This window comes from Geotrypetes seraphini, chromosome 2 (genome assembly GCF_902459505.1).
Source record: "Geotrypetes seraphini chromosome 2, aGeoSer1.1, whole genome shotgun sequence".
Taxonomy (NCBI): Eukaryota; Metazoa; Chordata; class Amphibia; order Gymnophiona; family Dermophiidae; genus Geotrypetes; species Geotrypetes seraphini.
The window spans coordinates 100,844,807-100,860,936 of NC_047085.1; the positions used below are offsets into that span (position 1 = coordinate 100,844,807).

Consider the following 16,130-nt stretch of genomic DNA (forward strand, 5'->3'; position numbering starts at 1 on the left):
TCTCTTCTTCAACTAAATGCCATAGAGTCAGTACCCTTCCCAGAAAAATTAGGGGTTCTACTCCAGGTAGTTCCTAATTCCAAAGAAGACGTGAGGTCTTTGTCCCATTCTCGATCTCCAAGCTCTCAAAAAATATTTAGTCAAAGAGAAGTTTTGCATGCTATCCCTGCAGTCTCTATACCCCCTTCTAGAATGAAACGATTTGCTGTGCTCTCTAGACCTCAAAGAGGCCTACACACACATTCCCATCCATCCGGACCACAGAAAGTTTTTTCGTTTTCGTGTAGGTCATTGTCAATACAAAGTTCTACCATTTGGCCTCGTTTCATCTCGAAGAGTATTCACAAAGTACCTAGCAGTGGTTGTAGCAACCCTGTGCTCCCACGGGTTTCAAGTGTTTCCTTATCTAGATAATTGGTTGATAAAAGCTGCATCGCCTCAAGCAGTGCACTCAGTTACACAAGTGACCATAGCTTTTCTCCAGCTTCTAGGGTTTGAAGTAAATTTTTCAAAATCTCATCTTCAACCCACTCAAGTGTTGGAGTTCATAGGAGCCATGCTCAACACAACTCTTCTATGAGCTTTCCTCAAAACACCTTGCTTCAGCTTTGCCCTTGTGTCATCTCTACAAAAAAATCTCAGCAAGAAACATGATGCATCTCTTATTTGTGTCTTCTTCAGGAATGTTTTTCTGCTTTGTCACACATTGGAAGTTGTTGGGCAGTCTAGAGGTAGGAGGAGGAGGACTTTTTATGGGTGATTCTCAATGTAATAACATGGAAATTATATGCACACTATTTGTGCAGAGAATCACCGGTAAAGAGGGAAAGAACTGTGCCTGGCACTTACTCGGAAGAGTAATGGTTGGGTACAGCTCCTCTCTCCCTCTTGTCAAGGTTGCTTTCTGCCCCAATCAACTGAGCCGCAGGTCTCCCAGAGTCCTGGCTCAGCTGACTGACAGGCAGGGAGAGCATCAAAGGGAAATGTACCCCCCCTTGTCTGCTGCTGCCTGGCTTCCCCCACCCCCTGTACAAGATCAGCAGAAGGGATGCCCACTCCCTCCTGCTGCTGGGGTCCCCCGCCCCCCAACAGCCCCCCTCCCTCTGCACATTTAAGAAGAACGGCAGGAGGGATACCTATTCACTTCTGCCGCCGACATCCCCATCCCCCTACACCTTTAAATTGAAGGACAACAAGAGGGATGTCCATTCTTCTGCCACTAGGGTCTAATCCCTCCCCCCCTGATAACCCCCTGACAAGCCCGTACCTTTAAGATGAAGGATGACAAGAGGGATGCCCACTCCTTCCTGCCACCGCCCCCCCCTTTCCCGGAAACCCTCTGCCTCCTGTACCTTTAAGAAAAAGGCCAGCTGGAGGGAGTAGGCATCCCTCCTGCCGGCCTTCATCTTAAAGGTGCAGATTGTCGGGGACGGGGATCCCTGGTGGCAGAAGGGAGTGGTTATCCCTCTGCTTTCCTTCATTTTAAAGGTTTTGGGGTTGTCGAGGAGGGGCAGGGAATGCCAGCGGCAGGAGGGAGAGGGAATCCCTCCTGCGATTGGGATCTTTTTTTTTATTATTATTATTACGGGAGAGGGAGGGTGTCAGACCTGTCAAGCCTTACTTTTCTGACAGTACCTGAGCCAGTCAGCACTCAGGCATTGACCAGAAAGTAAAGACTATGACAGCTCAGACCCTGCTGGAAATGTTTGCCCAAAAATGTAGTACAACAAGGTCACAGAATCACCTAGCGATGATGGAGAATCCCCCAGTGTGCTCATTTAAATATCAATGAGCCCATTTTACTATCATTTTCATATTAATGACCTTGTTGTACTATATTTGCCTGGCAGTCGGAGTCTACTAGGAAGCTCGGAAAAGACCACAGTAAGCTGTTATGATAATCAGCCGGTAAAATACTGGCATGCTAAACTGGCTGGATCCAGTTTAGCGACCATCGTTAAGGACACGGTAAGTTTTGAGAATCCAGCCCTTAGTCCTTGGAGTTCATAGGAACTCTTTTGGACCCTAATAAAGTTTGAACTTTTCTAGCTCAACAGAGAGCCAACAGTCTAATTCACCTGTCTCAGAAAATCTCCTCCCAACCATGCATAACTGCACGTCAGATGCTACAACTTCTATGTCACATGGCTTCAACGGTTCACATCACTCAGTTTGCACACTTATGTCTCCAGGTTACTTAATGGACTCTCTTGAACCAATGGACACAAGCCAACAAATCTCTTATCAATAATAATACAAGTGACTTCAGACCTCCATCAATCCCTACAGTGGTGGATGCTTCCTTTCAGCCATTTACAGAGTCCTCCCTTCCTGCCTCCTCCACATCAGAAGCTTTTTGCCACAGATGCTTCCATGCTTGGCTGGGGAGCCCATCTTTTATAGTCTTCACACACTTAAGAGTGCCTGGATTCCTCATAAGAAAACTCTCCATATTAATCTCCTCAAAGTGAGCAATTTGCAACGTCCTCTGCACCTCTTGCAAAAATCAAATAGTCCTCATCCACACTGACAACCAAGTTGTCATGTTCTACTTGAACAAACAAGAGGGCACGAAGCCAGGATGCAATGGAAATATGTACTTCGGCAATTGTATACAACATACTGCTCAGAGTGGTTTATCTTGCAGAGAAGCAGAATGTCTTAGAACACAAACTTGAGTAGACTCCTTCATACTCATGAGTGGTCTCTCAGCACATCTACCTTACACAGATCTTCTCAGATTGAGAGACCCCCCCAAAATATATCTTTTTGCTTCCCCCACAACAACAGACTTCCACTCTACTGCTCTGGACTCTATACTCCCAGTCGTCTTGAGTCAGATGCCTTTCTGCTGGACTGGCGAAGTTTCTCTGTACATTCCCTCCAATACCTCTCGTTGGGAAAATTCTATTCAAACTTTGCCAAAATCAGAGCATCATGATTCTAATCACGCCCTGTTGGCCATGTCAGCCATGGTTCCGTCTCCTTCTACAGCTCACTGTTCAGGAACCTATCACACGTCAGTTATTACCAACACTGCTTTCACAGAGCGAAGATGCTCTCCTCCATCCCAATTAATGCTTATTAGCGTTCACAATATGGTAACTCCGAATGAGTAGACGCTTTCACACTATCTGCACCAGTATCAGCTGTCATTGAAGCTTCCAGAAAGCTTACACAGCAATTTTATTGTTTCAGATGGACTCGCTTTACTGCCTGGTGTGACCTCCACTCTTTAGATCCCATTACTTGTTCTTTGCCATCCATTCTGGATTACCTTTTTCATTTTTCCAATTCTGGCCTTAAAACTACCTTGGTACAAGTTCATCTCGGTTCTATCTGTGCTTTTCATTTCCCGTTGGAAAAGAAACCATTGTCTGACATCCCTTGGTATCCAGATTCATAAAAGGACTTTACCTCTTTCTATTGCCTGAGACCTCAATGTCGTTCTATCCATGAAGTCTCATTTTGAACCACACTGAACTTGTTCCCTCAAACATCGCATTTGCAAAGTGTTATTCCTCATAGCCCTTATATCTGCATGTAGGGTCAGTGGACTTCAGGCACTGGTATCTGATCCACCCTGTACAAGATTCTGTCATGATAGGGTTCTCCTAACACATCTACAGTTCTTCTGAAAGTCATCTCAAGAGTTTCACCTCAGCCAGTCTATAGATCTACCAGTCTTCTTTCCAAGGTCGCATTCTCACCCTGGTGAAGCAGCACTCAACACCTTGGACTGTAAACGTGTTCTTGCTTATTACTTGGATCACACTAAGCCTCATATGCCACTCAACTCTGTGTCATTCGACCCTAACAGACTTAGGAGTTCCTGACACCAAGAGAACCATCTCCAGTTTACTAGCGGACTGTATCTCCTTCGAATATACTCAGGTTAGACTGATGCTTGCAGGCTGTGTCACTGCTCATAAAGTTCAAGCTGTAGTCACTTCAACAACTCATTTTCACTTTACTTCTATTGAGGACATTTGTAAAACAGCAGCTTGGTTCTCACTACTACTACTACTGTTTATTATTTCTATAGCGCCCAAAGGCGTACACAGTGTTGTACATTTTAACATACAATAGACAGTCCCTGCTCAGAAGAGCTTACAATCTAATTTAGACAGGACATTTCAGGGTTGGGGAGGTTATAGTGGGTATAGGTATCACTTCTCACTACTGTGTGGAGAACCATTCCATATAGGACAGTTGGTTTCAGCAAGCAGTTTTACAAAATTTATTCTCTTTCTCAATGACAACTTTCCCTCCAACCCTTTTGGTTTTCGCAAGGCTTATGTTTAACTATAACCCTCTTCCTAGAGGCATGATCCTGGCAGCTTGGGAGCTCCACATATGAGATTATTATATCTGCTTGTCCTCTGAGAAAGCAGTTACTTACCTGTAGCAGATATTTTTTGAGGCAGCAGGTATAATATATTTTTACAGCCTGCCTACCTCCCTTGTTAGCTTTTTACTGAACTGCAGGTCTCGCAAGCCAGTTTACTAGAACTACTATTATTTCTGTAGCGCAACCAGATGTATGCAATGCTGTACAGAGTCGCAAAGAAGATCATCCCTGCTTGAAACAACTTACAATCTAAACAGACAAGACAGACAAACAGGATGTCATGGATACAGTTAAGAGAAACGGTTAATCTGCTGGCTAGGTTGGTAGGCAGTGGGGAAGTAGGATTGAAGGCTATATTAAAAAGGTGGGTTTTCAGTCGTGATGGCACCAGCACACACATGGTACGGTCAATGCTTAAAGTGCAGTAGACTTGATATCTGTTTGTACCAGGTTCCCGTGGATGACATCACCCACATGTGAGAACATATACCTGCTGTTCTTGAGAACACCTGCTACAGGTGAGTAACTTTATATTTGGGGCTGGGTGATCAAAGTGGCCAGGTAAATAAAAGCGCTCAGGTAAATGAAACATTAAATACCTCTTTAGAAAAGGGGGAGGAGGGAACAACATCTGGAAACAGTATATACCAATGCCCATAGTATGGAAAATAAGATTCTGGATCTAGACTGGATAGAATAGATTGGCTTGAATTTAGTGGCCATAACAGCTGATTGCAGCTCTACTCTCCTCGTTGGCTCTGGGGAGTTTCAGGGATTCCACTGCTTGGCTCAGCGGATTGCATCTCTGGAGCCCTGATCAACTTAGTTGGCAAGGGAGAACAGCAGTGGCAGGAGAAAAGAAAATGGCTCAGCTGTTCATGGCTTCCCCTGCAAACTCTGCTGATCACGACTCTGGAGCCCTTATCAGATGAGTGACAGGGGAGATCAGGGCTGCCAGCTTAGCTGTGGCTTTTTTTTTTTTTGTAAATGCTGTTGTACATGTGGTGTTTGTGCTGGACATACAGGCACACAACACACACAAACAGCTACCGGCAGCACCTGACCTACCAGAAAAGTTTGCCCGTAAAAAGTGGGCGTTCCATTTTGAGCAGTACACAGAATGCTCAGTAGTAATGAGCTCCTTGTAACATATTTGCATAGGGTTCTTGGTGGCTGCTACTGACTTCTGTGTGATATTAAGGTGTTCATTTGTTGAGACCTGGGTTGAGTTTGATCTCAACTGTGTACCAGTGCTCCATATGGTTAGGAGGTACTTGGATAGATGAGATGGATTGTGCTTTTTGTGGATGGGTCTTATTGAGGTAGTAAAAATGAAGATCTTGCCCTAACTTTTTTTTCTTTCAGACCCTCTCAATTTGGGTGGGCTGCTCAGTTCCAGAATCTTTGTAGAGGCAAACTTTTCTATTTGTTTGGTTGACCAGGCGTCCTCGAGTTGGGAGGAGGATTCTCTATCTGGAAAAAGAGGAGGGAGACGGGCTGTCCCTCATCTAGTGAAATATTACCAGGCAGCTCAATTGAGGGTGATTCTTAAATGGCAGACTCAGGATTGTAAACAATGGGTGGACATAGAGCAGTTGAAAGTGGGGAAGGTCCGTTTGATACATTTACCTTGAGTTCCACAGGGAGGTAGGGTAGAGGTGGGCTTGCAGTTGGTCAGGATCACCTTGAATGTATGGAGGGCAGTTAAGGGGTTTTTACTTGAGAGAAGGAGATTGTGGTTTACTCCATTGCAGTTTAATCTCCAGTTTACCTCGGGTAGAGATTGCTTCTCGCAGGGTAATTTTGTGATTTTACTTTGGGGAGGGTTCAGCCCAGGGTAATTTTGTGATTTTACTTTGGGGAGGGTTCAGCCCTTTTCAGGAGTTAATGGTTCGGTATTGGTTAGCCTCTCGAGTTCTATTCCACTACCTATAAGGTTAAACACTATCTTCAGTCACTGGGACTCCCTGGGGAAGCTCCTTAGGGGGAAGACTTAAATTTGAAATCTTGCTGGGGCTCAAACTGCAAAAATGGGCAATTTCAGGGATTTATAAATGTTTAAATATACAATGGGGTAAATCTTCAAAATATTTGATGGACTGGGAAGCAGATCTAGGGCGGCGTTATCTGTTGTGAAGTGGGAACGGAATATCATCTCTGGCGTTGGCAATAACTTTGGTGGAAAATGGATATACGCTTAGTATTTTGATAAGCGTTTTATCAAATTTACAAAAAACTTGGATATAAAGTCCTCTTGTGGTGGTATTGCAAGCCTGTACTTTGACAAAGACTGGGGGGAGGATGGGAAGTGTTCATAGGGTTGTGATGTATTGGGAATTTACCTGCATATGTGGTGGGACTGTGCTAAGGTGCAGGGATTTGGGGTCTGTGTTACTACACCATACCATACAGTTTCTTATGTCTCAAAATTTTCTGCTAGGAATCATTGCAGTTTACAATTTAGTTACAGGACATATGGTTGACATTACAGCAAAGTTTTCAGATCTTAGATAGGTAGGTTTCAAGGGGTTATAGAGAGAAAAGATATGTCTTTAACTCTCACAGATTTTGGGAAAATTGGTTCCTGCTTCCTGGGAACTGGCCTTGCTGCATTGTTAACGGGGACAGCATGGAGAAAGGACAGATTAACTTTTGTAAATTGATGCTCATGGCTCCCAGGCTGTTGCTGACTGCTGCTTGGAAACAGCCTGTTAAACCTGACTGGAACCTGGTAGTGGATAAACTGGATCATTGGTATGATAAGTATAAAGTTATTGTGTTGAAATATCGTAGAGTGCAGAAATCTGAACAGTGGGAGAAAAAAACCTTTTTAAAAACTTTGTGTAAAGGGGAAAGGGGAATTCTGGACCCGTGAATTATACTGTTATCCGACTTTGGTTTTTATGGGAGCGGAGGGGAGAGGGGAATTTTGGGTAAGGGATTCTATCTATTCTGTTCCTTTTTGTATGGGTGCATTGAAGAAACCCTGTGCACCTGTCCAGCTGTGTCCAGCTTTATGTTGTGTGAACTTTGCTGGTTGTATTCACTTTGTGTTTCTCAATAAAAGATATCTGTTTAATAAAAACACATAGTTTTATAGTCTTGAGTTTTAGTATAGGGCCAAAGAATTCCAGAGTGTGGTATTTTGTGTGGGGATAGGATTTGTTTAATTTTGAATTTAGTAACTTCTTGAGCATTTTTATCAATAATTGTATGCTTTGTTTTGTTTCTTGTTTATACAGAGAGCAGAATGTGTGTGGAGTGAATCAAGATTTAACTGGACTGACAGTAGGGAAGCAGTTAAACCCAATTAGATCCAGCAGTCCTGCCCACCAGGCTGTGTGCAGCGGAAACCCTGGTCAGGATATGACCATAAGTAGCAATATAAATTTTGCCATAAATGGCCCAAAGGAACAAATGGGCATGCCAGTAAACAGGTTTGGTGGCTCAGGAGGAATGAACCATATGTCAAGCATGCAAACAACCACTCCTCAGGGTAGTAACTATGCACTCAGAATTAATAGTCCTTCACAGAGTAGCCCAAGTATAAATCAAGGGCAGACGAACTCTATGCTTTCTCCAAGGCATCGTGTGAGTCCAGGAGTGGTAGGTAGTCCACGAATTCCACAAAGTCAATTTTCCCCTGCAGGAAGCTTGCATTCACCTGTGGGAGTTTGCAGCAGCACAGGAAATAGCCATAGTTATAATAATAGTTCCCTGAATGCACTTCAGGCTCTCAGTGAAGGCCATGGAGTTCCCTTAGGGCCTGCATTGTCTTCACCAGACCTAAAAATGAGTAATTTACAAAATTCTCCTAATAATATGAATCCTCCACAGTTGAGCAAAATGGGAAGCTTGGACTCTAAGGAGTGTTTTGGACTATATGGGGATCAGACAGAAGGTACAACTGGACATGCAGAAACCAGTTGCCCATTAGAACAGAAAGATAGCAATGACAGCAGCATGACACAGATTGGTGCTAGTGATAGAACTGATGGACAGAACAGATTGCTTGATAATAAGGGGCAAACTAAGCTATTGCAACTGCTCACTACAAAATCTGATCAGATGGAACCTCCATCCTTGCCCAGTACAATGGGAGATGTTAACAAAGACTCCACAGGAGGCCTAGCACTTGGAGCTATACCTGCTTCAGCACATGGAACCTCTCTCAAGGAGAAGCATAAAATTTTGCACAGACTCTTGCAGGACAGCACTTCTCCTGTGGATTTGGCTAAGCTTACAGCTGAGGCAACAGGCAAAGACTTGAATCAGGAGTCAAATAGCACAGCTGCTGGTTCAGAGGTGACTAATAAACAGGAGCCAGTGAGTCCCAAGAAGAAAGAAAATGCACTACTTCGCTACCTACTGGATAAGGATGATACTAAAGATATTAGTTTATCAGATATAACACCAAAATTGGACCGGTTGGATAAGAATGACCCTCCCAGCGGTATAAAATTAACTTTAAAAGCAGAGAAGGAAGAGCCAAGCTTTGAACCTAATGTACAGGTATGAAATTTTAGAGTGAGTAAAATAGTTATCTTAGTTTGATGTTTATATACAAGTTTGGGAGTAAATATTTAAGGTATATTTTGTATGTATTTGCTTCTAAGTACCGTATTTTTTTGTTCCATAAGACGCACTTGTTCCACCCCCAAAAAGGGAGCAAATACACCTCTCCCCCCCGGTTCAGCACAGTCTCCTGGATGGCTGTCTTTCTCATTGCAGAGCGGCACACAATGCAAGAGCGTGACCTTTGCGCTTCCTGCCTGGTCCCACACCGCTCTGTGATTGGCTGCTGTCATTTCTCGTGAATCACGAGAACTGATGGTAGCCAATCACGGAGCGACACATGCACCGCTCTGCAATGAGAAAGGCAGCCGTCCACACTGGACCACCGCCAGTTTTAAAAAGTACCAGGGGAGGCTGCGGGCTGCTTCGGGCTTCCCAGCACCAGACCATCAGACGCACTTGTAGAGGAGGAAAAACCAATTTAAAAAATTCTGAACTACACGTCTTATGGTCAGGTGCATCTTATAGACCGAAAAATACAGTAAATATAAAATGCCTCTTGTAAAATTGCCCTTTGCATACAGGTATGTACTATAGTAGGTAACCATGCTCTTGTACATGACCCTAGTGTACGCAGGTTTGGGGGAGGAGTTTAGAGTACAGGTAGAGTCATGAAGTATGTGTGTATGTTATAAAATGAGTATCTGTATACATACTTTAGCTGTATGTTTTCACCAGCCCCAAAGAGTTTTGTATGGAGCTGCAATTTTTGCCTGCTTTGTATAGGTATTTTTAAAAACACAAGGCAATCCACGTTGGCCTCCTGAACTGTACAAGCTGTTATAGAATTGCTTTGCAATGACTACCGTATTTTTCTCTTCATAAGATGCACTTTTTTTCCACCCAGAATTAGGTGGAAATTTCAGTGCGTCTTATGAAGCGAATGTAACTTTTTTTGAACACCCCCCCACCCACCCCAGTGTACCTTTTTAAAATGACCCACTCGTTGGTGGTACGCGGGCTGACTGCTGCCCGCCGCTGCTCCCTGCTCCCCGCTGCTGCGCTGCAACTCAAAGAAGGGAAGGGCCAGCATGCAGCGATTGCACGTCACCGGCCCACAAGCCTTCTCCCGACGTCAGAACTGATGTCAGGCCTGACATCGGGCAAAGGCTTGTGGGCCAGTGACGTGCATTCGCTGCAAGCTGGCCCTTCCCTTCTTTGAGTTGCAGCACAGTGGCGGTGGACTGGGGCCAGAAGAGGAGGAATCGGCGGAGGAAGGTTTCAGCACGCAGGGAGGGAGGCAGGCAGTTTCCGGCGCAGCGGCGACAGACCGGGGTCAGAGGAGGAGGAATCTGCGGAGGGGTAGGCAGGTTTCAGCGCGCAGGGGAGGAGGAAGGCAGTTTCCAGCGCAGCAGGGATGACGAAGGACAAAGGCTGGAAGGCAGTGAGGGCAAGGAGGCACAAACTCGGGGCATGGGAGGTAGAACGAAGAACAAAGGCTAGAAGACAGTGAGGGGGTACGAACATGGGACATGGGAGGGAGAACGAAGGACAAAGGCTAGAAGGCAGTGAGGGGGCACAAACTCGGGACATGGGAGGGAGGGAGGTCAAAGAACAAAGGATGGAAGGCAGTGAGTGGGAGGGAGCACGAACTTGAGACATGGGAGGGAGGGAATAGAAAGGGGCAATTCTTGGGCCTGAGTGAAGAAAGGAAGGAAGGAGACTCATGAAATCACTAGACAACAAAAATAGGAAAAATTATTTTATTTTCAATTTAGTGATCAAGTTTAGTGATCAGATAATTTTATATCTGCTGTGTGTATATAAAAATGAAATGAACAGCCTGGCAGGGAAGGGGAGACAGGGTGCAGAGCCTGGTATGTAATAGTACACAATTTGGTTGAGAATGTTTTTTTTTTTCTGGTTTTCCTACTCTAAATCTAGGGTGCGTCTTATGGATCGAAAAATACAGTAATTTTTTTTTAGCCACCCCCACCCCTACCCTGCGCGCAAAAAAAACAAAAAACCAGCTTCCACTAAAATGCATTTTCATTCCTTTTTCATTATTGAATTTTAACTGCAACATATTTATTGTAGTAGATTACTTGATCCCTTTATTTGAATCATTTAGTCATACTTTATAAATTACATTTAGTGACCTTTATCATAACATGAATTGAAATGAATGAGCACTTCATGGTGTGGGTTGGCTGGTAAAATATCAGTGGGTAGTAGATATCTAACACAGGAGACTTCTCTTTTGTATGCAACTTCTTAGTGGTTATAGTAGGCCCGCACCACCTTCCAAAATGTTCATCTTTTTTTTATATCTTAGAAGTGAAATGCATTAAAATAGTGTTGTATTATTTATTCATTCATATATCCCATAATATCCAAATGAAAAATTTTCTGGTTGAAAAAAAAGTAGAAGAGCCTGGTGGGATAAATGCCCACCTCCTTGTACTCCTTCATCAGTCTTAAACACTACAAGCCCTTGGTCTTCACTCCCATTCCTTGAGAGCTGCCAACAGGCCAAGTTTTCCCTAATAACTGCAAGATAGAGATGTGCATGCCCACCTCCAATGTTCATTAGAGAGATCCTAAAAACCTTGCCTATTGGTGGTCCTTGAGGACTGGGCATGAATACCAAGGTTGTAAGCTGTGGCTTGATCAGTTACCTTCAAAATGTATCAAGTGAATTGGCCCCATCTTTGTTAAAATTGTATTTGTCCACATGTTCAATAGTTCCTACTGGTCCCCTGTGTAGAGTAGTGCATTCCAAAGCAAAGAACTCTGGCACAACTTTGTGAAAAGGCAGAGATCAGAGAATGGGTATAAATGAAAAGTGGAGTTCTCAAATATTCTCAAAGCATGGTTAGACTAAGACCCTGCCTAGATCATTCCCTTTCTCCAAATTGGATGACCATGGAAGGAGGCTGATTAGAGAGGCACTCATGAGGCTAATGGCAAATGTGGTAGAGTTATAGGCTTTCGTGATCAAGATTATTTTCACAAGCACAGTTTGAACAATGTCCAAAGCATTTCACAAATCTGGCCTATATAGTAGAGTGACAGGAAGAAAGTTGCTGCTAATGAATACCCATTTTGAGTCATTTTTCAAATATGCAAAGAATGGTCAGGAGATGAGAGAGCCATTTGGCAGAAAGTTTTGTGGTCTGAGAAAACCAAAATAGAAATTTTTGGCCTGAATATAAAGCATTGTTTGTACAAACTCTTCACAACATATCACCTAGAGTAGTATTCTTCATTACAAGGCCTTGGAGCCAGTGTCGGCCTCCATCAACCCTTACCTCCCTCTTCTACAAAGCTGTGCAGTAATGGCCCCGAAGCCCATAGTAATTTAAAGGGCTTCGGGGCTGTTACTGTGCGGCAGCCGCTAGTGTGGCTTTGTAGAAGAGGGGGTTAGTGTGGCCCCGTAACTCTTATACCCCCAGTCTTTTAGTGGCACTACATCTGTATCACTTTTGGTTTTTACCTACACTATTCTGCTCTCTGTAAATTTGAACTATTAATGACCTTACCTAGTTTCCCTCAGGAATACAATCTGGAAGATTTGTTGAAAATATGGACTGAAAATTCAGAGAGACTATTTAATTCCATTGCACCGCCTGTCTCAAAAAAAGGTATCTTATAAATGCAAGGCCCCCTGGTGTACTCCAAATCATCGTAAGCTTAAACAGGACTGCAGAAGGTTAGAAAGAAAATGGAAAAAAAGTAATTTAGATGAAGATAAAATAAAGTGGGGAGAGAAAATTAAAGAATATAATTATGAGCTTAATAAGACCTGTAAAAGCTATTATGGAATTAGAATAGGTAAATCTAGAGATCAAAACAAGGCTTTATTCAGAATTTGGAAGTCTCTTACTTGTGAAAATGATTCTTCTCAAAATAACTTTAGACCAACAGTAGACGAATTAGCCAAATTCTTTAATTACAAAATTACAATTATAAAATTATCATTTCCAAGTATAATATTTGTGGAAGACCTAATTGTTATTGAAGATAATTCTGATACCATTCCAGTAGACAGAACTTGGCGTACTTTTGATTTAATGAACGACAATCAGTTATCTTTACGAGACTTCATCTCAAGACTCCTCAATAGACTTTTGCATGTCAGTGGTCTCAAGCTCTCGACCCATTGTCTCAAGCTCTCGACCCATTGTCTCAACACATTATACTTTGACAATCTCTGCAGTGGTGGATGAGCTCTTCCTTGCTTTCCAGGTTTTTTTTGTTTATAGTCAGTATCAGAAAGTTCTGACCATGCACTCGTCCTCCGCTTGCGGAGTTTATCTGGACAGTCTTTGCACTCAAGTTGCTGATCTGCTAGAACCAGATTTTCTATCTAAATCTTTTGACACTCAGAGCGATCTACGATGCTCTTGAAATATTTCAGCATATTGTGACTAACTTCGTCCTCCTAATCTCCACAGATGTTCAGGTTGCAATGTATTACATAAACAAGCAAGGAGGTATGGATTCTCTCCTTTGTCAAGAGGCCCAGAAGACTAGGAACTGGGCAATTACTCACAATATATTTTTGAAAGTAGTATGCATTCAAGAACAGCAGAATTCTCTCGAGACGGATTCAGCAGGTTTCTTCAGCCACCGAGTGGACGCTCAACTCTGCAGTTCTCCATCACATATTCTCTCTTTGGGGGACTCCTCATTTAGACCTGTATGCGTCCCCCACAATCACAAGTTGCCTCATTTTTGCTCCAGGTAGTGTTCTCCCCAACACCTGGAAACCGGATGCATTTCTTCTGGATTGGATACACAAGTTTCTTTATGTTTCCTCCAATCCCTCTCACCCTCAAGATGCTTGTCAAGCAGAAATAGGCCACCATGATTCTGATTGCTCTCGGTGACCCAGGCAATCCTGGTTTTCCCTTCTACTTCAACTCAGTATCAAGGAACCAATTCCTCTTCAGGTTTTTTCCATCTCTTCTAACGCAATCACAGATATCTTCTGCATCTCAATCTACAGGCAGAAAATTGAGACCGAGAGAACAGTTCTGGATTTACACTCTTCAATCTACTGAATCCTGTGGACTGAACAATGCATTGAATGGCAAGCTTTTTATTGAAGCCCTGCCAGGCTGTGATGTCTCTTTAAATTTTTCAACTGATGAATATCATGTGATCCCGATGATGTAGGGAGCACGTCTGAATTCAGGTTTAAATTTGCCTGCCGTTCTTGTGCCGATGCCGTGGTGACGGAAGAAATGCTCTTTATTATTTTCTGAGGTTGAGCCCTTTTTCCTGAAGCAGCGTTAGTACACGAAACAAGGCTCTTGTAGAAGAAGGGTACACTATTCTCTACCATTGGTTGGAAGTATGACCTGGGAAAGTTGTTGAGCAAAGTGGAAAGCCAGGACGGAGCTGAAGGGAACGTGAGTTCTGGTCCTGCCATGGCACAGTGGAAGCTGGAGGGTGTGGAATGTCAGCGATAAGACCCTATATTATTCACTATTAATGAAAATAGGAGTTGCAGTGGAGCCGTGGGACTGGAACGAAAAATTGCCTGCTCTGCAGTGCTGATTGGCAGGCTTCTCCAATTAATGCCCCAACTGTTCTCAGCTAAGTACTTGTCTTTTTTGTAATTTTTGTGGTTTATATATATTTTTTTGTGCTACCACGTTTTTGACACTGTTTTGTGTTGCAGCTCTGTGGTTTATTTGCTCTGCATCCGGGTGGAACACAGGTTTTTCTCAGATTTCTGAGTTTTTTTTACTGTTTTCCTTCCCGGGTGCAAGAGGAACCTATGATTATTGGACTCTGGTTATGTAATGTCTGGCTAGGACTGAGTTGTCCTGCCTATACCTCTGAGGCTCGTTTTGAATAAGTTAAGTGGTTAAGGCCAGTAGCGCAAGACAACACAGTGTGTTTCAATTTTGTCAAGTTACTACAGTGTCTAAAACTATACAATAACTATTTTCCCTTTCTAACTTGAAGATTGTAAGCTGCCTAGAAGGTTTTACCATAGTTTATGATAGAAAGACTTTAATAAACTTGAGAAGAAGAATATCATTAGGGCCAGTGCAAGGATAAACTGTCAGCCTTATGTCCCACTGAAATTTTATGAAAGTACACACTGATGGTAGTTTATGTGTCTGACAGTTTTGAGTACAGCTTCTCTTTGGTGCCCTCCAAAGTTCCTGCCTAGTCTGCTTAATGTATAAACTAGTCCTTATCATCATACTAACAGACTATTTTGAGGGGGTGGAGAGAGGTTAAAAATGTGAGAAATTGGGGCATGCACTTGAATTGCAAAAAAAAAAAAACCCAAACAAAACACCTATTTATTTGGATTTTTTTGTCCTTTTCAAGAAATTCTCATAGCAAGAATAAGCCACACAGAAGCACCGGTGTACTGGGACATATTAAACCCAGCATCCTGTTTCTAACATCAATCAATCCAGGTCACAAGTACTTGACAAACTCAAGAGTGAGATAGATTTTATCCTGCTTAACCTAAGAGTAAGCAGTGTAATTTTCAAGTCGTCCTCAATAATTATTTAAGGACTTTTTCTGAACCTTTCCAAACCTTTTCCTTTTTTTTTTTTTTTTTGTAATCCTACTTTGCAAACTGCTTTTACCACATTCTCTGCAGTGAATCCCAGAGCTTAATTGCAAAAACAATAACCTATTTATTTGGATTTTTTATCTGTTCCTGAAATACTTAGGTAACTGATTTGTACAGCCTTTCCCACATTAAACTGATCTCTAGAGCCGCTATTCACTAGCTTTAACTTGTCAGTTTGTAGCTACTCAATTTGTAGCATTTTTTTAATCATTGTAAACCGCATAGAACTTCATGGTCCTGCGGTATATAAACTGTTATTATAATTTTTTTTCAAATTCTTTATTCATTTTTTCATTTAACATCAAGAACACCCTCCCTCCCCTCCCCCTTCCCACAAATATTTTAATCAAAAATTTCATTTAAATATTATCAATTGATCAAACCTTAATATAACGTTATACCCTCTCCCCTCCCCCCTATGTGTAAGTGTACTTTCAATGAATAATGGTATCTAATCATTGCAATAATTTGTCAATGGCCCCCAAATCTTTTTAAAATTATTATAACTCCCTTTTTGTATGGCAATTACTCTTTCCATTTTGTAAATGTGGCATAACGAATTCCACCAGAAGGTATAATTTAGTCTACTGTAGTTTTTCCAATTACTGGTAATATGTTGTATGGAGTCTCCTGTCATGATCAATAAAAGTTTAT

At 42.6% G+C, this 16,130-nt stretch overlaps 1 protein-coding gene across 6 annotated transcripts in view; it reads left to right on the forward strand.

Moving 5' to 3' along the window:
- Nucleotides 1–16,130, forward strand: part of NCOA2 (nuclear receptor coactivator 2) — a 410,025-nt gene that overhangs the window by 242,116 nt on the left and 151,779 nt on the right. For all 6 annotated transcript variants that reach the window (XR_004538319.1, XM_033933336.1, XM_033933340.1 and 3 more), the window contains exon 11: nucleotides 7,594–8,863. Coding sequence is in view for 5 of the 6 variants with exons in the window: in XM_033933336.1 (XP_033789227.1) it covers nucleotides 7,594–8,863 (1,270 nt within the window). In the remaining variant the exon portion in view is untranslated. The remainder of the gene's footprint in view (nucleotides 1–7,593; nucleotides 8,864–16,130) is intronic.